This window comes from Cotesia typhae, unplaced genomic scaffold (genome assembly GCF_013202065.1).
Source record: "Cotesia typhae breed Kobodo isofemale line unplaced genomic scaffold, CoteBio_Ctyphae contig_20, whole genome shotgun sequence".
NCBI lineage: Eukaryota > Metazoa > Arthropoda > Insecta > Hymenoptera > Braconidae > Cotesia > Cotesia typhae.
This window is the reverse complement of record NW_027423725.1, coordinates 1,581,218-1,604,873: the sequence shown is the minus strand read 5'-3', so window position 1 is coordinate 1,604,873 and position 23,656 is coordinate 1,581,218. Positions and strand designations below refer to the sequence as shown.

Sequence of the window (23,656 nt, the reverse complement as noted above, 5' to 3'; positions counted from 1 at the left end):
TTATTTTTTTTTATTCACTCACACACTCAGTTATATTTTGTTTATTAGTGTAATTATCTAACTAATAGGTGATTGTAATTTTTTTTTCCTTTTAAAATTAAATTTTCTTCGACATGAAATATGATGGACGTTGAGGAAACTAACATTGTCTCTAACGCAAGCTCATCACCGAGACCGTCTAGTCCAGCTGTGGATTCAACTTTTATCAGGTTTATATTTAATATTTAAATTCTTCTTTAAAGTTTTTTTTTTAAAGCTCAATCAATTGGGTGATTTTCTTTCACCCTTTTAAAATTCCCTTTTAAAATCATTTGTTATTCGATCGAATATTATAAAGCTCGAGTACAAGTCGATCCGATTGAGTAACCTTGAGTTGACGAAATTTTTTTGCAGATTAAATTACACTGCTGTAACTTAATAAATTATTCAAAGTTTTAAAGTTTCAATTTTTTTTTTACGAAGCAAACCCTTCAATTATATTTAATTTCCATTATTGAGCTTTTCTACGTACCTGTTTAGTAGAGATAAGAAATTTCTATTGAAATTTACATAAAATTAAGCTAGCTATTATTCGTTGTATTTTTAACAGTAAATCAATAAATCCACTTATATATATATATATATATATATATATATATATATATATATATATATATATATATATATACACAATATTTATTTAAAAACAATTTCTTTATATAATTTTATTTTTCATATTTAATTAAAAAATTTACAAACTAAAGATTAAAAATTTCCTGTAGATTTAAATTATTAATTTTGATTTCAGCACGTGTAAGATATTCATAACGTGAAGTAATTTCCGTTTTTTTGTTCCTGCTATAAAACGACTTTTAATAATCAATTTTCAATATGTCTATAGATGAAGTGTTAAATTGATGTAATTGCACAATTTGCCGTTGATAATAGGGCTTGAAATACAGCATGTAAAGAAAACTTTAATTATAAACAATCAAATAATGTAAAGAAGATTATTTAACAAAAAATTTTTTCATTTCTTGAAATTAAAATCATTTTATTTATTTAACTGATCTATTTTTTTTTCTTCTCATTTTCATTAATATTATATGTACAACCTTGTCGCGTATGTAGTCAAGGTAAAAAAGGTAGTTTAATTGGAAAGTAGGTCAGTTCTTCTTTATCACAGGACCTTTCACACTATTGCTCCAATTTTATTTTTTGCTTGATGGTAAGCTTCGGTATTACTAAGCTTAAGTTTTTATGAAGATATTAATTTTATTAATAAAAAATAAAAATTTCTTCTCGGTAATTTTGCAAGCAATTGAATTAAAATTTTTGACTTTTTAATTATATTGAATAATTAATAACAATGATTTTTTTATTTATTTTTAGTGTAAAGAGAGAACCTAGTACAGAAGAACCAAATAGTCCATTGGAAGCAAACAGTCCTGGGTCGATTCTCCGTAACAACGGTAGGTTTTCTTCTGAAAACATTATCAAGTAAAAAATGATTAATTAGATTATTCGTAATGCCATTGATACAAGCAATTGATAAGTGAGAACCTCTGTTAATGTGTGCGGGAGGTAGAATGAGTTTCCCAGCTGTAGTCTCTCGCGATCGATTCAAAAACGGCAACATAGCGCCCCACCCTAATATGTTTTCTTCTTACCCAGAGAGCATCCACAGCCTCTGGGGCTTTTATTTTTTTTTTCATATCTTACTTGTATTGGTATCTTCTTTATTATGTCTGCTCTGAGCCTGCAACCGTTTACGAAGAAGAAAACCGGAAATGCGCTTGCTGGATTTTTTTTATTTTATTTTCTTCTTCCCTTTTTTTGTTATTCAATTCTGACAATCTGTGTCAAGGTATTGACAATGAGTTTTCTCTTAAAAGTTAATTTAATTAGCTTCACTCACGGAAAAAATGGACACGGTATATATTCTTTAAAATTTACAGAAAAAATATGTAATTATTACTTGTGAGTTTACGTGAAAACTACGTATTTTTTTGTAAAATTTACAGATAAATTCTATGAAATCTCCCTGATTAAAAAAAGTATTGAGACAAAGAAAAAATTATTGAAAAGTAGTGGCTTTCTAGTCAATCTGATTCTTTTCAATACTTTTTTCTTTGTCTCAATACTTTTTTTTTATTCAGGGCTATAAGAATATTATGTGATCGTTGCTGAGTAACTTCTTGAATTAAAATTATGTTTGATTATTAATTAAAAATTTAAACAATAATCTGTTAATAGTAAATTTAAAATTTTTATCATATGTGAACAAATTTTTTTTTACTGATTATAAAAAAATAATTTGTCTTGTACACTGTAAAAAATCAGAAAAATTAAAATTTTTGAAAAAATTCTAAACCGTGATATAAATTAGTTTGCAATGATGCTGACTCAAGTAATGCTTTTTAATTCATTACAATAAATTTACAGTAAAAATAACAGAATTTACCACGTAAAAATAACATAGTAAGTTCTGTAAATATTATATAAGTCAACTTATAGATAGAATTTTGTAAATTTTAAAAACTTTTCTATAAATTTTACAACGTATTTTTTCCGTGAAGAAACTCATTCTGAAGACAATCGATTTCATATTCAAGAATTAAATTTCTTACCTTGAATCTCATTATCTTGACTTGAGAGACTAATATCTTCGGTCAAGAACTATTGTCACTTAATTCAAGAGTTTATTATCTGCGATCGATACAATCAAGTTCTTCATTCAAAAAAAATTCTCAACTAACAATAATTTTTTTTTCTTTTAACAATTTTATATGTTTCTTCTAAGTACAAGTTTCTTCATTCAAAATACCTAAAAAATCTTTAAAAAATTTTTATTTCAGCACATTCAAAACTTTTTTCTGATGATATTGACAGGAAGTTTGAAGACTCTCATTTACAATCGATATTTTGTTTATTTATTTGTCTGATTGATTATAAATATAAAAAGTTTGTAATTATGTGCAAGTAATTTTAGATTGGTTTAAACTATCAATAGTTTATGTCCCGTAAGTATAGATGCGAAAGTTAACTAAGAGTATGCAAGGATGTAACCGGTTTCTCAGGTTCATTACTCTGCCTTGGTGCATCTCCTTTCCTGAATAGGTGTATATACTAAGATCTTCATGTTTATGATGCTGCATGTGAAACTTCATCCCCTTTTAAAGTTAAAAAAAAAACAAATAACATTTTAAATCAAAGCTAGTTATTGGGAGTAGAATCTTGTTGTATGAAAACACTAAGTGTTTGATAAAAAATATTTTTATCAGCAAAATCTCAGGTGCGCTGAAAAATCTTATTGTTTTAATTAAAAAATAATTAATTAAATTACTAATAACTAAAAAAAAAAAAAAAAATAGCGAGAAAAAATTGTGTAGTTAATTAATTGTGTTACTAATTTATAACTAGTTTGAAAATTTTAGGAGAGTGAAATTACAATTAAAAATTTCTAAAAATTTAGTGAGTGGAAAATTTTAAACACAATTTACATTAAAAACAAATTTTGAGTATTTTTTTCAGTCGAAAATTTGTTACACCCGCATTTTTTAGAAAACAATTTTTTTTAGCAATAGTTTTAAAATTTTTTATAGAAAAATTTTTTTAATGAAACATTAAATAAAGAAATACTCAAGACCTCAAAAATAAAATATATTTTTCTTAAACTTTTATGAAAAAGCTGTAACATTTAATTTGAATGAATATTTTATTTATATTTCAAAAAAACTTTTAAGTTAATTAACAAATTTTCTTTTTTGAAAATATTTTTCTTGTCAGTAGATTTAATTCATCAAAATTAAGAATTCCTTGATGTAAATTAAATTTATCAACTTAAAGATTTTATATTTTAGATATTTTTGCTTCACATTTTTATGATTAAATTTTTAAATTCGACTTTAAATTTTTATAATGAAAAAAAAATTTGTTTTCCAATTTTTTGGAAGCGGGGATCGCGTTATGGTAGTTCTTTGTTTTTAATTATTTTTGTTCTCTTTATCTCTATATTTTAATAAGGATCATAAAAATGAATGCATTTAAAACTAAAAGCTTATCAATAATTTTTAATAAAAATTTTTTAAACAATTACAGCGGTTTTTATTGTTTTTTTTTTTTTGTATTTTATATGCAAAATATGAAGAAAGAATTTTTAAAATGTCAACTTTTTACGATTTAAATTTTAACAAAAATTTTTTAAAGTAAAAAATTAATATTTTAGAAAAAATTGTTTTTTTTTTTTAATATTCTATTTTTGATTAAGTTTAAAAAAAATAAATCTAATTATGATGGTTGTATGACCAATAATAGGTCGGGCTCGACTTGTAAAAAAATTGTGAAATTTTTTTAAGAATACTTTAATTTTTTTTTTTTTTAATAAATTTTAAAAGAAATTTTTCAAATATTTTTTTAATAAATTTTCTATTATTAATATTTTTATTAAAAAATTTTTTCATATTGATTATAGTGATTAATCAATTTTCGAATGAAAAATTCTAAACAACTAGTTAAAAAAAAAAAAAAAAAAAAAAAAACTATTAGTTTCCCCAATTTAAAATCTGTTCTGTAAAATTTACCAAAATAGAGTTTGGCAATTTTCTAAATCACCAAGAATGCTGATTTAGATTTCCATAGTATAAATAGTACATAAAATAATTTTAGCCAACAGTAATGAGACAAAATTTAAAAATTTTGAAAAGTTGTTTAGATATGACATTAAAAATGTAAAAATACAAAATTTATCCCGAGATGTTAAAAGATATTAAAGGTGCGAATGGCAAAGATTCTGAAAACATATACCACAATCTTGATGAGTTAGTTGATACGACAATTCAGTTTTAGCATGAGATCGGGATAAAACATTCGCTCGGGCTAGCTCGGGACTTCTCGGTCAATGAACTATCGTAGCTGGTGAACCCAGTTGGTCCACTCGTTTTTCCCTCTTTACGTCTCAATACCTTCTCTTCCTCTTGAAGAGCCAGTGGAGCCTGGTATCTTAACTCTCCCTCTTTACCTCTCGTTTACTTCGTTCATTTAATTCCCCTTCCATTCCATCCCTAACTCTCAACCTCATCTTTATAATTCTTCTTTCTCTTTCTCTCAACTCTACAATTCTCAAACTCATAGTTACCTTTTTCTTCTTCTTCTTCTTCTTCTTCTTCTTCTTCTTCTTCTTCTTTCTCCTCCACTTCTTCTTCTTCTTCATCATCTACTATTCCTTCTTACACTCGTTGTTATCGTTTTCGTCGTCGTCATTGTCGTCATCATTCTCCCTCGTGTACATGAGCCGGTGGTATCCCCACGCCCCGAATTACCTCTCGAATCGCTCACGCGAGTTGCAATGCCGTAACTTGCCGGGTTTTACTTACCTCACAGGTAAGCCAAGCTCAACCAACTTACGTTTTCCGTGCGAGTATCATATATGAAAGGAATACTTACTAAACTTAAATTCGCTAACATTCGCGACAAACGTAAACACATGGCTTTAACAAACGCATGTTTAATAATAATTAATTATTAATATTATTTTTCACTCAATAATTATTCAACTAAATTATTTCTTCTAAAAAAAAAAAAAAAAAAAAAAAAAAAAAAAAATTATTTTATTTTTTATTCTAATTTATTACAATGTGCAACACGTGGTTCAAGTGAATTGTTCAAGTTTCCAAATGTTATAAAATTAATCAACTGACATTTAAAAAAAGTGATGATTTTAACAATAACAAATAATGAAGATAAGAACTTTATAAAAAAACTTTTCCACATGCATTACTTCTAAGTGCATTACATTACTTGGCTGAAAAAATTTGTTTTCTTCTGGTTTAAATTAAAAAATAAAAAAAATTTATTCATTCAAAATAAATTTATTGTTTTGTTTGCGATAAATAAATAACATTTTATTAATAAATATCCACTGCACGTAGAGTTATGAAAGGATTTTGACAATGCTCGTAGCCAAGGTGAATGCACTGTACTAGTGACGTATAAATGGAACGCGGAACCGTGGTGAAACATTGCATGAGAGACAAATTACCGTTTACTTACTGCGAAACAGCTTTTCAGGATGCTCTGTTTTTATATAGTGTACCTTTGACTGGTTTCTTCTAATGAAATTTCAAAAAAGGCTATTTTTATAGAAAATTTTTTTGAAATCTTAGGAAGTATATATTCATACTTTGATAAAACAAAGTTACGTTGACTATGTAATTGGAAAAGTGTTGGAGTATGAAAATATGAGAAGAAAAAAGAAATGTTTGCATATAAAGTTTGAAATAAAAGGAATGTAAGTAAACAGAAAGAAGAAATAAAAGAGACAACTTTGTGAAGTCAATGTCCGAAGATTACGGCAATGACATTCACTTTTTCTCACTCTTCTCTCGGTAATTTCGGGGAGTTTTTTTGTTATTATTAATGATGATACTGATAATGATACTAACCCCTTCAATAAACAATGGGAAAAATCTTTAATAGAGATTTTTAATAGATCAAGACAAGAAATTTTTATTTCTTCTGCAATTACTTGGAAAACTAGAGTCCGTACGATGGATGTTTTTAAAATTGATCAATCATTAACAGCGGGTTTGGGAACTACTCCGACGCCGGACACTCTCACACCGGAAGTGTCATTTGATGCCGGAAGCGAGTTTAATCTCAGTTTCTTCGAAGGTCCTGAGGATAACAGTGCTCAAGGCTTCAGTGATCCTGGATCTGTTGGGAGCACCAGTGCATCATCTCCACCTGGTACACCAGCTAATATTACTGTTAATTTGACTAATTCTGTAACTTTACCCATAATTCAAGTACCTTCAGGTATCACAGTTGCACAAGGTTTGCTTATTTTGTTTATTTATTACCAATTGTAAGATAATATATTTTAGCCTTTTTTTATTTTTTTATTTTTTATTTATTATATTCCTTTGATTTTTTTTTCAATACTCGGGTACTTTCACTCTGATGGCCTTTTACCTCTTCTTACTACGGGTTTCTATTGCGATTTGACATTTCACTCTCACTTCAGGCTTTTGCAACATTATACCACTGCTTTGTTCAGGCTTATACACTGAAAACATACATGGAATATATAATGCTCTTTATAGATGTAAATTTCAAGTAAAACATTCATATACTTATATAATATCAATTATGAAAAAAAATTAGCTTTGAATTTTTGGAAAAATTAAGTTTTAATGTGATTGAAGATTGAATTTTATGACTTTAATTTTACATTTTAAATAATTACTTTTATGAAAAAAATTTTTATTTTAATTCAAGAAATTAACCCTCGAATCATTGAATTCAAATTTTTGGGTGAGCAAAAAGTTCGACAGAAAAATTTTACTGAAACAAAGCAATATACTCTTTTGAAACAAAACACACTTCTTTGTTGAACAATTTCTTTCTGGAGGCTTTCGTGGTTCAAGATATTAACGCCGTTTCAAAAATGATACACTGATAGAAAATTTATGTTGACTCAAGAGATATTTTCTTGATCTAAGAATTTATTTTGGAAGACAAATGATTATTTTGCTTTAAGAATTTCTTGTCTTGATTTAGATTTTCTTGGCTTAAGAGCTATATTATCTTCAATCGAAACATTTAATTTTTCAACCAAAATAACATTATCCTTTAAAAAACTTAAAATAATTCATCAAAGTATATTTCAAAAACTAAATAGTCTTTAATTGTTATACCGAAAAAAAATTATTTCTTGGAAATAAGTAAATTAATGACTCAAAAAAAAGCCATTCTTAACACAAGTCGGTAACATCTTGAATCAATGTTATCGCCTATTTTGAACCAAGAGACAGAAATTCTTGAAAGAAATATATCTATATCTAGTTTCAAGAGTTCAAATTTTTAAGAAAAAAAGTTTCTTGAATCAAGATTGTTTTTCTATCAGTGTAGTTTTTGAGAATTGCTATTTGAAAGAGTTCGATAGTATCAACCGAAGATATTGGGCTCTTAAGCCTAGACTAAGATATTAAAGGTAAAAAGTTCTTGAAAAGAACCAACCGGTTGTCTTCACAAGAAGTTTCTCGGAAAGATTATTTCTATAATCTTAAATATACTTTTTTTCATCAGTATATTAAATTATATACATTCAAAAGCAGTAAAATCAATCACTGTAATAAATTAATTAAAATCATAATTGATTTGAATCTACCAGCTCTGTATGATTAAAAATACAAATAAAATTGTTTAATTAATAACTATTTTTACAAGCGGTCACCCAATTAATTAATTATTATGTCTAAAGATGCTTAACTATTACGTATCATGTTTTGTTTTCGAATTTTCCTATGACTGAGCAGATGATATAACTGCTCTAATCTTTTGAATTATACAAGTATCAAGAAATCAATGAAGCTAAGAGGATATACTACATAATATACTTTTATTTATAGTATAACTACATTCATTTATAAGCCATAGATATTGTCGTCTGATTTACCAAATTATTTTCTTGGTTATCAAGTAAATCTTGTTTTATGTTTGATAAATTTAATTTAAATTAATATTTAATTGCATAGAAAGAACATAGGAAGATGGAAGAAAACATACTGATGAATGAGGTCATAAATAAAAAATTATTTCATCAAATATATAATCCATTATTAGAGTTTTTGTAAAATAGATCACTAATTTTGAATTTTGAGCTTCCATGAAGCTTTCTCACAGTGAAAAATTTTACTTTATTGCGTCAAAAAATTTTGTGTTAAATTTTCAACATTTTTTTGTGTTAAGGTAGAACCCTCGCGACTTTCATAGTCAAAAGTTTACGTTAGAGTATAAATGAACGAGAAACTGATCGTTTGAAAAGTCTGGCAACACTGCATGAGCGTTAAGATATTTTATAGTGGTTACACTCTAGTGTTTTGGACCAGCTGTAGACTAATCTCTGTTGTGATACATGCGTTTATTTATTTATTTACATAAATTTATTCGGAAATATAATTACAATGTCTGAAAAAAAATAATTGACAGTATTGTTTTGGTTTTTCAGAAAAATCAGTAATTAAATTTTTTGTGTTGATGTATTAACTGATTTTAAATTTTACTATTTTTTATTATTTCATCTGACTATTATTTTTATAACTTATCAAAGATTAATATATATTGTTATATTAAAATTGTTAACTTTTTTGAATTTTTAATAAATATAGAAAAATACTTATTTTCATAAAATAATCATTGTTATTTTTTTTTTTAATAAATAAAATTAATAACTATAATATTACACCTAACGTACATTAAACTTTTCAAATTTTTCAGCGCATGCGCGTCTCATACTTTTTTTGCGGCCCACAAAACTTGCGTTGTTGCCATAGCTTTATTAACGTATCCCTTCCTCGGCTAAAGTCTGGTAAATTTTTCATTACTTATTAATAAATATTTGTGAAACTGTGTGGTAATTATCAATGAAATTATTTTTAAAAAATTGTTTAGTAGTTAGTTAACGTTACTTTAGTTTTTTAAAAAGATCATAAGAAAAGTTTCTGAGATATAAAAATGTTTGTAGGTAAACTTTTGAATATCCCGTATACCGTAATGTATAAGAGCGTTCAAAACTCAAACTTTGAAATTAAATATCTCTGAAACTAGATGGTCAAAAATTTTTAAATTGCGCCAATCGATGCAGAATTATATGAACATTAATCTGCCAAAATTTTAAAAAAATCCTAAGAAAACTCCTCTGGCGAGGGTACTATCTTAATTCTTTTAAATCAGCACAAAAAAGTGTTGCACAGGAAAAAATATTTACTTGAAACAAGTAAATAATTTTGAATAATTTTATCTTTTTGATTTGAATAGAAAAATTCTTAAACTAAGTAAATTTTACTTAATTCAAGAATTTTTCTTCTTGATCCAAGACAATGAAACTCTTCAAAATTATTTTATTAGTTTAAGAATTTTTCTCTTGATTTAAGTTAATTTTTTTTTCTGTATAGGTATTTAACACAAATTTATTATTTATTATTTTGTTGATGTTTCAGCATTGAACTGTCAAATTAATTAAACATGCATTGAATTAGGCTAAAAAATAAATTATTAGTTTAAAATTTATCAGTAAAAAAAAATCTGGAGTTTCAAAAGCTAAGTTTTTATTATTAATCTGTTGTTTTTCTATTTCCCAAATACGCTTACCATTAAGAAGAGATCAAAGTGATTTTATAAATATTACGGCCTTTATTTCATACTCCATAGAGCGGAAACGTTAGAATAATGTTAGACAAGTTTTTATGAAGCGTAATCCATAAGAATTAAGGAAGATAAGTCTAAGATTATTAAACTTGTCATAATTCAAAATCAATATGTTATTTAATGTTAATTTTACATGCCGTATTATTTTTATTTGTCGATACATTGGGAAAATACGCAAAAATGAATTAGTGTATGCATGTATAATTAATGATGTATGTTTCTCAAGCAATTACGATAGATAGTTTAGATTTTTATCTCAAATTGTTTATTAAACCGGTAAATTACGTCGAAGTTAAAGTTAGATAAGGGGATTATTGAGAACTCTCGTCGTGAGTATTCTTTTTAGTTAGTGAAAGTGCGCGGGAGAAACAAGTCTTTTTGCTTATTTTCTTGCTTCACCTAACTTATATACAAATTATTTTATTGGAATATATTTATATATGAATTCATAAATATTCAATTTGAAAGTTTATCTGATATTTGCTTATTACTGTTTTTCGTTTAAAGCAAAATATATTCATTTTTATAATTGATGATATTTTTCAAATTTAATAGATTAATTAGAAAATAATAAAAACAGAAAAAAAGGGCTGTTGGCAACTGGCATGGGAGAAGATTTCACAAAGCAATTAAAAACTTGCAGAATCGTTAAAATAAATAAAAAAATAAAATTTTATTTAATAGAGAATTTTTGGTCTAGAAAACTACGTAAATTTTTTGAAAATTTTAAATTGCTGACATTTTTGAGCTATTCTACCAATTTGGCTTAATGAAATATACTAAAAGATCAATAACAGGAAAAGGAACAACAACAATTAAGAATGAATGTTAAAGAAGCGCTAACAAAAAGACAATTGAGGAGTTGATTTTCAAAAGGGTATCTTTTCATATTTTAAAAAAGCAGTTTTTTTAACTTTTAAATATTAACTAGAAATTTAAATAGCGCGCGCCTAAATTTCAACCAATAATAAATCGTGGCCCGATTTTTGCGAGTTTTGACCTTTGACTAACTTTAAGACTATCATGTATTTTAATTTAGAGGATTATTTGGAAAATTATAAAAATTTCTAAGTGATAGAAAAACAATCTTGATTCAAGAAACTTTTTTTCTTCAAAATTTAAACTCGTGAAACTAGATATAGATGTATTTCTTTCAAGAATTTTTGTCTCTTGGTTCAAGATAAGTCATAACATTGATTCAAGATGTTACCGACTTGTGTTAAGAATGGCTTTTTTTTTTTTGAGTCATTAATTTACTTATTTCCAAGAAATAATTTTTTTTTTCGGTATAACAATTAAAGACTATTTAGTTTTTGAAATATACTTTGATGAATTATTTTAAGTTTTTTAAAGGATAATGTTATTTTGGTTGAAAAACTAAATGTATCGATGGAAGATAATATAGCTCTTAAGCCAAGAAAATCTAAATCAAGACAAGAAATTCTTAAAGCAAAATAATCATTTGTCTTCCAAAATAAATTTTTAGATCAAGGAAATATTTCTTGAGTCAATATAAATTTTCTATCAGTGTAGCACTTCATAGCTAAATTAAAAAAGTTCAATAAAAATATTTATAATTAGATATAACCAGTTTTTTGTCTCGATTAATTAAAAATGAAAAAATACCCCTTTGAAACTCAACTCCTCAATTAAAAGTAAGGAATGGAAATGAAAAATTTATTTTTGAGAGTTCTTCCAATCAATTCGGCTGGAATGGTTTAAATTTACACAAAATCGAAGGACAATAAAATCATAGATCTCTTTGGAATGCCGCAAGTTGCGTTTTAATTAGTCGAGGTGTTCAAAAATTGTTGCAATCTGAGGAGCACACGATATTCGCAATAGGAATAAAACCAATAATTTTTGAAAATTGAAAAAAAAAAAAAAGAAGAAGCGGGAAAATAAAAAACGGAGAAGAAAAATTAAAAAAAAAAAAAAAAAACAATTAAAAGAAAAACAGACAAGAGAAAAGAAAAAAAAAAAAAAACTAGAAGGAGAAGAAAGAACAAAAGGAAAAGGAACAACAACAATAGGAAACGGAACAATAATAGAAAAAAAGGGAAACATAAAAAAGAAAAATTAAAATTCAAGAATGAACAAGGAAAACGAAAAATAGGAAAAGGAATATTAATCTAAAAAGGCACACTAACAAATGAAAAGGGAAATTATGAAAGGGAAAAGGAAAATTGAAAAATCAAAAATAAAAATTTTAAAATGGACAAGGAAAACGAAGAGAAAAGAAAAAGAAACATTAACCAGGAAAGGAACAACTATAATAGAAAAATTAAAAAACAACACCGTTTAAGGTGTTTTATTATGATTTGAAAAGTAGCATTATATACTTTTTTGTTCCTTTTATTTTCCACTTTCCGTTAACGATAATAATTGCTCTGGCAGGGTCGTTGTACTTATTTACGGATGCTTATCTATGCCGGACAATCGAACATGGGATCTTCGTGTTATATCCTAACTATAAGAAAAATTTACAGTTGTATTCATCTATTTATCAGGATTTTTTGCTCAAAAAATTTTTATTGAGTTAAGCGGAGATTGAATACCTTGATAGGGTAATTAGTCGAAATCACATATTTTATTTTTTTATAAATGTTGATGGAGGTTTCGTTTTATTATTCCATTGAATTCGCACCAAGCACATGATATTTATGAATGGGAAATGGATATACAGTAATGAAATAATGTCATAGGCACCAGTACTTAAAAATATTTACAAGCAATATAAATAACGTTTTAAATATAAAGTATATGAATAATAAAAATAGTTATAAAATAATGAATAACAAGAGAAGGTCGATGGCCGTTGCGAAGAGTTATATACAGCAGAGCAAAAAAAAAACAACACGATGTTTCACCACTTTGTTCCTTTATTCTATTTCTCTTCCGCTTATCTTTTTTCTCTCCTTGTTCACTAACACGCTTCAGTCTACCGTTCTATGACTTATTCCTTTTATTTCTTCCATTCCCTATTGCTATATAATAGTAATATTCCTCTATACTACTTCTAGCTGCTTACATATTCTTCATGATAGTATCATCACCAATTAAGCCTCCATTAATTAATATTTATAATGTATACAATCTAAAAACACAAACTTTTTGCGATTTTTTTTTCTCGTTTCTCTCCTTGAATCTGTGTGATTGCATAGAGAAAGAAGAAAAAGGAAAAAAATAAATTCATCATGAAATGTAATCTACATGGCAAATATGTATGTAGGGGAGGGTGGGGCAAGATGGGCTACCTGGGGCAAAGATGGACCACTTGGGGTAAGATGGACCACCTCAAAAATTGACTGAAAATTTATTTTTATCATATTTTGGAGGTGTACCATCTTGCCCCAAAAAAAAATTTTTTTTTGGAACTTTCGAAAAATTCCGGTGAATTGAGTCAAAGTATATTCACTTGATAGTAGAAAGCCACAAAAAAAAAAACTGGCTTAGGTGGACCGTCTTGCCCCACCCGACCCTAAATGCTCATTAAGCTCTTTCGAAAAGCTCTTGTTTAAAGCTGTAACCTTTTACAATAGATGATCAAGTGCCTATTTGGATAAAAAAAAAAAAAAAAATAGCTAGTAGCTATAAGTAAAACTCTTCTGTGTAGACTTTACATATATATACGTCTCTTTTTATTTTTACTTTATTTTTGTACTTCAATGTATGTACTCAGAATGAACTTCATCGAATCATAGCAATTTATTTCTGGCATCAACCTTTTGACTTCTAATCCATTTCCAAGAGAAAAAACATTCACCGCTCCTTATCCATCGACCTATTACGGCCATTACGTAATGTGAAAATACTGTATATTAATTGTACAACAGATTGGTATTATTATTAGATAAAAGTTAAATTCAATACTGAACAAAACACTACTTGAAGAAAATTAATCTTTACTTCAAAATTTCACTATTGTTTCAAAATATTCCGTTTTCTTAGTTTGAAAAATTTTTAGATCAGCAGAAAATTATTCAGAAAAGATATTCATATTCTTTATCTAAAATTTTTTTCACCTTGGATTAAGACAAGTCGTCAATTCTATAGAATTTTTAACACTTTCTATATCATAAAAATAATTTTAGAATATGCTAATAAGTAAAAATTTAGTTTTTTAAAAAGATTAATCTAAAAATATAATGATCTTACATAAAATAAAATTATTATTAGTTTTGAAGAATTATTCCCGGATAAAGAATTTGCTTACATCAACTTAAGATAATATATATACTCTTGAATCAAGAGAGACTCAAGAGATATTTTCTTGTTCTAAGAGTTTATTTTGGAAGACAAATGATTATTTTGCTTTAAGAATTTCTTGTCTTGATTTAGATTTTCTTGGCTTAAGAGCTAAATTATCTTCAATCGATACATTTAGTTTTTCAACCAAAATAAAATTATCGTTTAAAAAATTAAAAATAATTCATCAAAGTATACTTCAAAAACCAAATTGTCTTCAATTGTTGTACCGAAAAAAATCATTTCTTGGAAATAAGTAAATTAATGACTCAAAAAAAAGCCATTCTTAACACAAGTCGGTAATATCTTGAATCAATGTTATCGCCTATCTTGAACCAAGAGACAAAAATTCTTGAAAGAAATATATCTATATCTAGTTTCAAGAGTTCAAATTTTGAAGAAAAAAAGTTTCTTGAATCAAGATTGTTTTTCTATCAGTGTAGTCTCTTAAGCCAAGACGACGAGATTCAAGGCAATAAATTATTGAAGCACACTTCTAACAGTTCTCACAAGAATTTTTTAGCTCAAAAATTTATTGAACTAAGCCATTTAATTAATTAATTTCTTGACTATAGAACATCAATATCTTTTTTTATTTCTGTTGCGCATCGAAAAATTAAATAATTAAAAAAAAAATTTTTTTAAGTTTGAAAATTTCGGGAATATACCTCAAATAATCTCGATTTTATTTTTGCAATGATCAAAAATAGGCAAAGCCGCAATTTTAGATAACTATTAAAATAATTAAAAGTTAAAAAATTTTTGGGTATGAATAATAAAAAAAATATGATATGAATGTTAGAAGAAAATGAAGTAAAACACGTAGAATGATGGCTTGAAGCAGTTGTAGGAATTTAAAGTGCAAACGTCTCCGCGAATACGTGACATAATGTTATGAGTGTATTTCTGTATACTCTTTACGCGATTAAATAAGAAAAGAGAAGGGAATAAAGAAAACGAGAGAGTTGAGATTAGCGTCTAAATCGACCAGACTAATTAAGTCTTAAGTTTATGCTTAGTCATGCTTCCGGGTTCTTATTTCATAACACCTGTTCGATCTTTATTTCAAGTCCTAAAGCTTACTTGTTCGATTTCACCATATTTTATCCCAAATAATTTCATTATTTCCAATGCAACTTGCGAATTTAGTGTATACGTCTTCTATATTAGTAATATATGATGATCAAATGTAAAGTATATTAGAAAACATTCAAAAAGGTCGAAAGATAGAAACTTTATGTCTCATCGAGATCAACAGTAGAAAGTGCATTGAGAAAGCGGTCGGATAAATACTATCATGAATTATTGTCTATTGCTAGTTGTGCAGAACTGAAGAATATAATTCTTGATACATACTTTTTTTGATGAGTATAACTTAATTGATTATAAATTTTAAGAATTTTTCTACTCAAATTAATTATCGTCTTAATATTAATTAAAATTATTTTCTTATGCACAAAATCTTTTATTAGTAAATTATTAAATTAAATTTAAGATTATCATTATTTTTTTGTAAGGTTTTTTTAATAATATTCACTGAATAATTGATTTTATACATGTGACAATTAGGTAATTGGTGACGTAAAAAAAAATATATGGATATATATTGATGATTAATCAGAATAACGAGGATGTATTGTCTGTTTTGTACCGATGACAAACAGAATAATATGAAAGAGAGGCGGTGAAAGTAATATCGATGTTCCTGGGTCTATAAAGCAGGCATATTATAATGCCTGTTCAAGTTACGTTAAGCCATTGGTAAAATGTAATTACATCTGTTGACACTTTAACAAATGATTCAATGTATGTGTGTGAATAAACAATAAATATAATCTTCTATACTTTTGTACATTCCACATTGTACGATTATTCATTAATGGATAAACATTATAAGTTGTAACAGTATAGTCTTCAAGTCAAAATTTTGTGAAGAAATATTTTCAGAATACTTTTGATAAGATTTGTAATTTTGTATAACCAGTTCAATAATTACGATAAAAATCATTCTATCCTTCCAAATATACGCGATAGTCGTAAATTCATAGACTTGCGCTAAATAATTTTTTCCTAATTTCAGAGCAGCATTATGTAGCAGCAGATTCAAATAGTTCAACTCCCGCCAAAAGTTTCGTACCCTGTAAGGTTTGCGGTGACAAAGCCAGTGGATTTCATTACGGTGTTACAAGTTGCGAGGGTTGTAAGGTAATTTTTTTTTCTAATTTTTTCTAACATACTTACATACTTAGTTACCTTAATTACATAACAGCTAACGAAAAAAATTATACTTTTCTTGAAGGGTTTCTTCCGAAGGAGTATTCAAAAGCAGATCGAATATCGATGTTTGCGAGATGGAAAATGTTTAGTAATAAGATTAAACAGAAATCGTTGTCAGTACTGCAGATTCAAAAAATGTCTGGCAGTCGGAATGTCACGGGATTGTAAGTACATTTTATTTATCTATATATATATATATATATATATATATATATATATATATATATATATATATATATATATATATATATATATATATATATATATATATATATATATATATATATATATATAGGAGACTTTCTATGGATGTAGTCACTTATCACAATATCTCTGAAACTATAAGACCTAGAGACTTGAAATTTGGCAGTAATATTCCTTTCGCCGAGTAGAGGTCAGCTAAGAACGGATTTTACAAAATTCCACCCACAAGGGGGGTTGCAGGGCCGTTAACAATGAAAAATTCCCGATTTCAAACTATAGCTTCTATCGACTCCAAATTTGGTAGGAATCTTCTGTAAGAGATGTAGAAATAATCTATAAACGAATTTTATGATATCTCACCTCACAGAGGGTTGCGGGGGTGGGTATTAACAATCAAAATTTTTAATTTTCAAGCTATAACTCCTACAGACTCCAAATTTTGTAGGAATTTTCTGTAAGTGATGAAAAAATAATTTATGAACGAATTTTACGATATTCTACCCCAAAGAGGATTGCGGGGGCGTTAATAATGAAAAATTACCGTTTTTAAACTATAGCTCCTATCGACTCCAAATTTGGTAGGAATCTTCTGTAAGAGATGTAGAAAAAGTCTATGGGCAAATTTTACGATAGCTCATCTCACAGGGGTTTGCGAAGGTGTTTGTTAACATAAAAAATTTTTAATTTTCAAGCTATAGCTCCTATAGACTCCAAATTCTCATTTCAAATTTTTTTCTTCGTGTCAATTATTATTCATTTTTGAAAAAAAGCCACGCAAACATTATAATGATTGCACATTGAAAGTTACAATGAATATTAGCTGGAATAATTACATGGATAAAAGGTATATGCTAATTCGATGAAATTTGGAATTTGTAAAAGTCAAAACAATACTCTAATTAAATTTCAAGTTTAGATCTAAAAATACAATTCTATAAAATGCCCAGCGAAGTGGGCGGATAAAAGCTAGTATATTAATATTTCAATAAAAAAATTTATTTGATTAAATAAGAAAATCGTGAACCAAAAAAATGTATTTATTTTAAATTAAGCAAAAAATTTCTTGATTCAAATAAATTTTACTTAACTCAAGATTTTCCGGCTTGATTTAAGTCTACAAGAATCTTTGAAATAATTTTCTTAGTTAAAAATTTCTTCTCTTAAATCGTTTTTAATTTAAATTTTTTAATCAGTCTAATTAATGAGTTTCATTTATTTTACTATAAAATTTTTTTTTCAGCAGTCCGATATGGTCGAGTACCGAAACGATCTCGAGAACGCGGATCCGACGACTCTATTTCAACGACAACAATTTCAAATCAACAACTTAGTTCCAGCGTCAATAATAATAACAACAACAACAATAGTTTGACAAATACAGTTAACAGTAGTGTGAACAATAATAATAGTAATAATAACAACCATAACAATAATAGTAATAGTAATAATAATACCAACAACATCAACAGCAGCAGCAGCAGCAACAACAATATTACCAATAATAACAATAGTAATAATAATAATAATAATAATATAAATCATAGTAGTAGTAACAATAATAACAATAATAGTAGTAATAATAATAATAATAATAATAATAATAATAATAATAATAATAATAATAATAATAATAATAATAATAATAGTACTAATATAAATAATAATAATAACAATAGTGTAATATACAATAATAACAACTGCAATGGTATTAATAGTAGTCAAAATGTGATTGTCCGAATACCGGCGGCGACTGTGGTTGAAGCTGATCAGTCGGACGCTGATAATAAGCAATTGGCTGTTTACGATGTTATTCTTCAAGTTTCACAAGCTCATCATGCTCACTGTGTCTTTACTGATGAATCTACGAAGAGTCTCGTACGAAAACCAATGGTTATACCGGTACGTAAGTTATCTTTTGTTTAATAACTATTTATTTGGACGTTAATAGCAATACTATCTTGGTTTAGAAGAAATTGATCCAAGAATTTCTTGCTTTAAATTTCTTGCATTAAATTTCATTATCTTGGCTTGAGAGATTAGTATTGCAGGTTCATAACTACACTGAAAAAAAAATTAACTTGAATCAAGAGAAAAATTCTTGAACTAAGTAAAATTTACTTAAACCAAGAAAAATTTCGTAGTTTAAGAATTTTTTTACTCAAATCAAGAAGATGAAATTCTTCAAAATTATTTACTTGATTCAAGTTAATTTTTTTTTCTGTGTACACGGTGAAAAAAACAGGGATTTTTCCTATTTTTCCAATGGTAACATGGGAATTTTTTTTTTATTAATCTGATAGAAATATCTATGTGACATAGGAAAAATTCATTTATGACATGAAAAAAATTTTTTTTTTCAATTGAAAAAAAATAGAAATCAAAAAAATACCATTCTAAAATTTTCAAAATATTTGTAGAAAATGTCAAAATTTCATATGAAACAAAGAAAAAAGAAATTAGAAATGTTTATCATTGAGAAATTTGAAGTTTTTTCGGAAAATCTAAAAAATAACGATGAAGATAGGTTCGAATAATTTTTTTCTATTTTTTCCTAAAAAGAACATTTAATAAAAAAAATTTAAAAAAAAAAAACGTCCCGATAAGTCAATTTTTGAAAAAGTTATGGCAATTTAAGCCACACCGTCCATAATCTGGTGGATTTTTAATTTTTTTCGAAATGTAAAGCAAAATTTGAAAAAAATTTCCTCGAATTTTTTTATCACAAACCGATTGTATATCACTGTTTTACTTTCAAATTATCTGAAATTGCTCGAATGAGAAAATTGTTATGTAAATTTGTAATTATTAAATTAAGTTACATAAATTTTAGTAATAAATGAATTTTTTCTCAGTCATATGGATATTTCTATCATGTTAATAAAGAAAAAATTCCCATGTTGGGAACATTGGAAAAATTTCTATGTCAACATAGGAATTTTTTCTATGCAAAAATAGAAAAAATCCCTACTTTTTTTTACTCGTTTTCAGCCAACAAGTCCAGAAGATCCTGAAGCTGCATCCTCTACTGCTGAGACTGTAGAAACTCAACGGATTTGGTTATGGCAACAATTTGCGGCCCGAGTGACGCCTTCGGTTCAAAGGGTTGTGGAATTTGCGAAACGAGTGCCAGGTTTTTGTGAGTTGACTCAAGACGATCAGTTAATACTCATTAAAGTTGGCTTTTTCGAAGTATGGCTGTGTCATATTTCGAAAATGACAACTGAAACTTCAATGACTTTTGAAGATGGGACATATATTACAAGGCAACAAATTGAATTGATGTATGAGGTGAGAGAACAAATTTATTTGCTATTAAAATTCAATTTAGCGAGTACATTTAAATAAAAAATAAGAATTTTTTACGTTTATACACAAAAATACGCTGAATTTTATTTTTTTTTTTTTTTTAATTTCAGCCAGATTTTGTAATGTCGTTATTGCAGTTCACTACATCTTTAAATTCTTACCAGCTATCTGACGCTGAGTTGGGATTATTTTCTGGTGCTGTGTTATTAAGTGAACGACAAGGTCTGAACGATATTAAAGCGGTGCAAAAGTTGCAAGATCGTTTATTAGAAGGATTAAGAATTCAAAATGATAGAAATCATTCTCTTACAAATGATACTGTTCCTGGAAGTGGTTCTTCATCAGGGGTTAGTATAGCTCAAAGGATACCAGAATTAAGAGCACTTGGTTCACGGCATGCTAACTTACTTGATTGGTTTCGAAGAAACTGGGCAAAGCTCAAATTACCACCGTTATTTGCTGAAATATTTGACATTCCCAAATGTGAAGAAGATCTACAGTGAACGAGTATGAATCTATGTTATTGTTAATATTGTATTTTTTTTTATTATTTTATTTTATACAGGAGAAAATTTTAATGCTAAAATAATATCATCACTGATATAAACTCGTATAATAATTATAAAAAGTTCTTATTATCAGTTGATATTATTTGAGTATAATTTTTTCCGCTTAAATTTTATTTAACAGTTTTATCTTATTTATGTTTCGTCTGCTCAACGTGATAAATAAATAGAGATTTCAAAATTCATTTTAACTTGTTATAATAATTTTTAAATAATTAGACTAAATAATTAATAATATTAATGGTAAAAATGAATGAAGACAAGTAAAAATGAATTATGAAACTCATTTCCAGGTGTGATCTAAGTATATGGCAAATGAACAAGTTATTACTGCGAGAACCTCTTAAAAAGAATGAGTATTTAATTAAATAATGTATAAATATACGAAGGAAATTCGTAATATAGGAATTTTCAACAATATTTGGGTAATCTTAATATTGCTCGCCGACTTGGGCAAAACTTGCACCGTTAAAATGTCTATATAATCTTGAAAATTGAATATATAAAACTATTTGTTGATTCGAAATTTATGCATGCATACACTTACTAAGGTCATGGATGAGATGAGTAATTATACGACTAGCAAAGTGGAAATTGACCAATTGAGATACTACATACGCCATCCTAAAATCAAACTGGTGATAATAGCCTGCACACTCTATTATGTTTACTCTAATTACATTTGTAGCCAATTATTTTATCACACATGTGTATACATTTCAAAAGTGCAATTTCCTTCAAGATAAAGTTTATGAATCACACCTATAAGTTAGTTTCCAACTGAAATAATAAATTTGCAAGGTTTAATCAAATTAACATACCAATCGAGTCGACCTGTTGATCTGATTTGAGATAATGTAAATGATATTAGATTTTAACATGCTATGATAATAATTTTCCGGAAAAAAAAAATATGTCTGATTATTTGCTGAAGAGAAAAAATTAATTGATTCAAGAAAAATATTTTTAAGAGATTAACTCACTACTCAATAAATTATAAATCTTGGTTAAGTAGAAAAGTTTCTAAAAATAATTTTATACACTGATAGAAAATTTATGTTGACTCAAGAGATATTTTCTTGATCTAAAAATTTATTTTGGAAGACAAATGATTATTTTGCTTTAAGAATTTCTTGCCTTGATTTAGATTTTCTTGGCTTAAGAGCTATATTATCTTCAATCGATACATTTAGTTTTTCAACCAAAATAACATTATCGTTTAAAAAACTTAAAATAATTCATCAAAGTATATTTTAAAAACTAAATAGTTTTTAATTGTTATACCGAAAAAAAATTATTTCTTGGAAATAAGTAATTTAATGACTCAAAAAAAAAAGCCATTCTTAACACAAGTCGGTAACATCTTGAGTCAATGTTATCGCCTATCCTGAACCAAGAGACAAAAATTCTTGAAAGAAATACATCTATATCTATAGTTTCAAGAGTTCAAATTTTGAAGAAAAAAAGTTTCTTGAATCAAGATTGTTTTTCTATCAGTGTAAAAAAAAATCTTAAACACATTCTAGGATAAGTTAAAGAAAAAATTTTATTTTTACTATTTTGAATCAATAATATTTTCTTAGTTTTTGAGAATTATTTTTGCTTCAAGAATTTGACTATCAATTGAAGATAATAAATTTTTAAATCAGGTGATAATAGTTACCGATCGAAGATATTTGTCTTTTGAACCAAGATGAAGAAATTAATAAAGGAAGAAATTTTTGGACAGTTTTCTTCTATAAAAAATTTTCGAAGAGATAATTTCTCTTGAATCTAGTTTTTTTTTATGTCAGTGAATATAATTGGCCATAAATATAATTAATCCTCATGTTTGGTCATATATGATCTTAAATGATTGCTCATAAATAGTATATTTGGACTTTATTCCCAGTTTCCAGTTTAAAAATAAAATAAATCTACTCTACAACTTCACTTCCAAAAGATTCGTTTTTTTTTTTTTATTATTAATAAAAATTACTGAATCAAGACGTATGTTATGCGAGTGTGATAAATTGTTAAACGAAATTAATACCTCAATTTCTTCTAATAGATAATCTACACCATCATAGAGATTACCTTTTCTATTCTTCTTTATATTAATACGGTATTACTTCGCTCATGTAAAATCATACCAAGTCTGCAAATTTATTTCTTCTGTAAACTTTGCTCAATACCAGTGGGTAGTATTGGAATTGCCTAGATATTGTTAACAATGCTCAGTCTGAGGATTTTGCTTATAATATATGTATAAATCTAATACTGGATCTTTGTAGATGCATGCGCTACGTATCACATTCTACGCAATCTATTTTTACTACTTGAGATAGAATAAAATAATAAATTATTCTGAATGTTAGGGAGAATAAAATGAAAATACATATCTTTCAAGTTTTTATTTCTATAAAACGGAAAAAATATTATCAATTATCAATTATCAATATAATAATAATTTTTTATTTATTAAACTTAATGATCGAATTGAAGGGTAGAATACCATATGTAAATCATAAAATTTGCTCAGAAAACTACAATTGTATAGTTATCGACTATATGACAAAGATATTTGGTACAAGTGAACTACAACAATTATAATTTTTAATGTTCCTATTTGAATGAAAAGAAAATGTTGGCTTTTTGAAAAAAAAAAAATTTTTTTAATTATTGACTGTGCTAATTATTTGTTTTTTTAATTTTCGTAAGAGATTTTATAATGAAAAGCAAGTTTAGAAATTTTTTTTTGTTTTATAGAATTTCACTTCATTTATAATTGTTGAATAATATGAATTTGTATTTTATAATAAGTTTAATAAATTATTTTTGTTTAATTTAAAAAAATTACATGAATAAATTATCAAATCAGAAATTTA

General features: G+C 26.5%; 2 protein-coding genes across 2 annotated transcripts; both read left to right on the top strand.

Annotated features, from left to right (window-relative positions):
• Window positions 1-84: 84 nt before the first annotated feature.
• Eip78c (Ecdysone-induced protein 78C) lies at window positions 85-21,876 on the top strand. The gene is made up of 7 exons (XM_074259318.1): window positions 85-209; window positions 1,372-1,451; window positions 16,517-16,641; window positions 16,736-16,877; window positions 18,158-18,816; window positions 19,906-20,205; window positions 20,334-21,876. Exons 1-7 carry the CDS (start codon window positions 121-123, stop codon window positions 20,724-20,726), a joined length of 1,788 nt encoding a protein of 595 aa, XP_074115419.1. The 5' UTR covers window positions 85-120; the 3' UTR covers window positions 20,727-21,876.
• On the top strand, window positions 6,528-7,051 carry LOC141538054 (uncharacterized). Its single transcript, XM_074259320.1, has one exon. It carries the CDS (start codon window positions 6,528-6,530, stop codon window positions 6,846-6,848), a length of 321 nt encoding a protein of 106 aa, XP_074115421.1. The 3' UTR covers window positions 6,849-7,051.
• Window positions 21,877-23,656: the final 1,780 nt, after the last annotated feature.

Coding starts and splice junctions, on each gene's coding strand:
- Eip78c (XM_074259318.1), top strand. CDS start 121: ATGATGGACGTTGAGGAAACTAACATTGTCTCTAACGCAAGCTCATCA. Junction 16,642..16,735: donor CAAGTTGCGAGGGTTGTAAG/GTAATTTTTTTT, acceptor CTTTTCTTGAAG/GGTTTCTTCCGAAGGAGTAT. Junction 16,878..18,157: donor AGTCGGAATGTCACGGGATT/GTAAGTACATTT, acceptor TTTTTTTTTCAG/CAGTCCGATATGGTCGAGTA.
- LOC141538054 (XM_074259320.1), top strand. CDS start 6,528: ATGGATGTTTTTAAAATTGATCAATCATTAACAGCGGGTTTGGGAACT.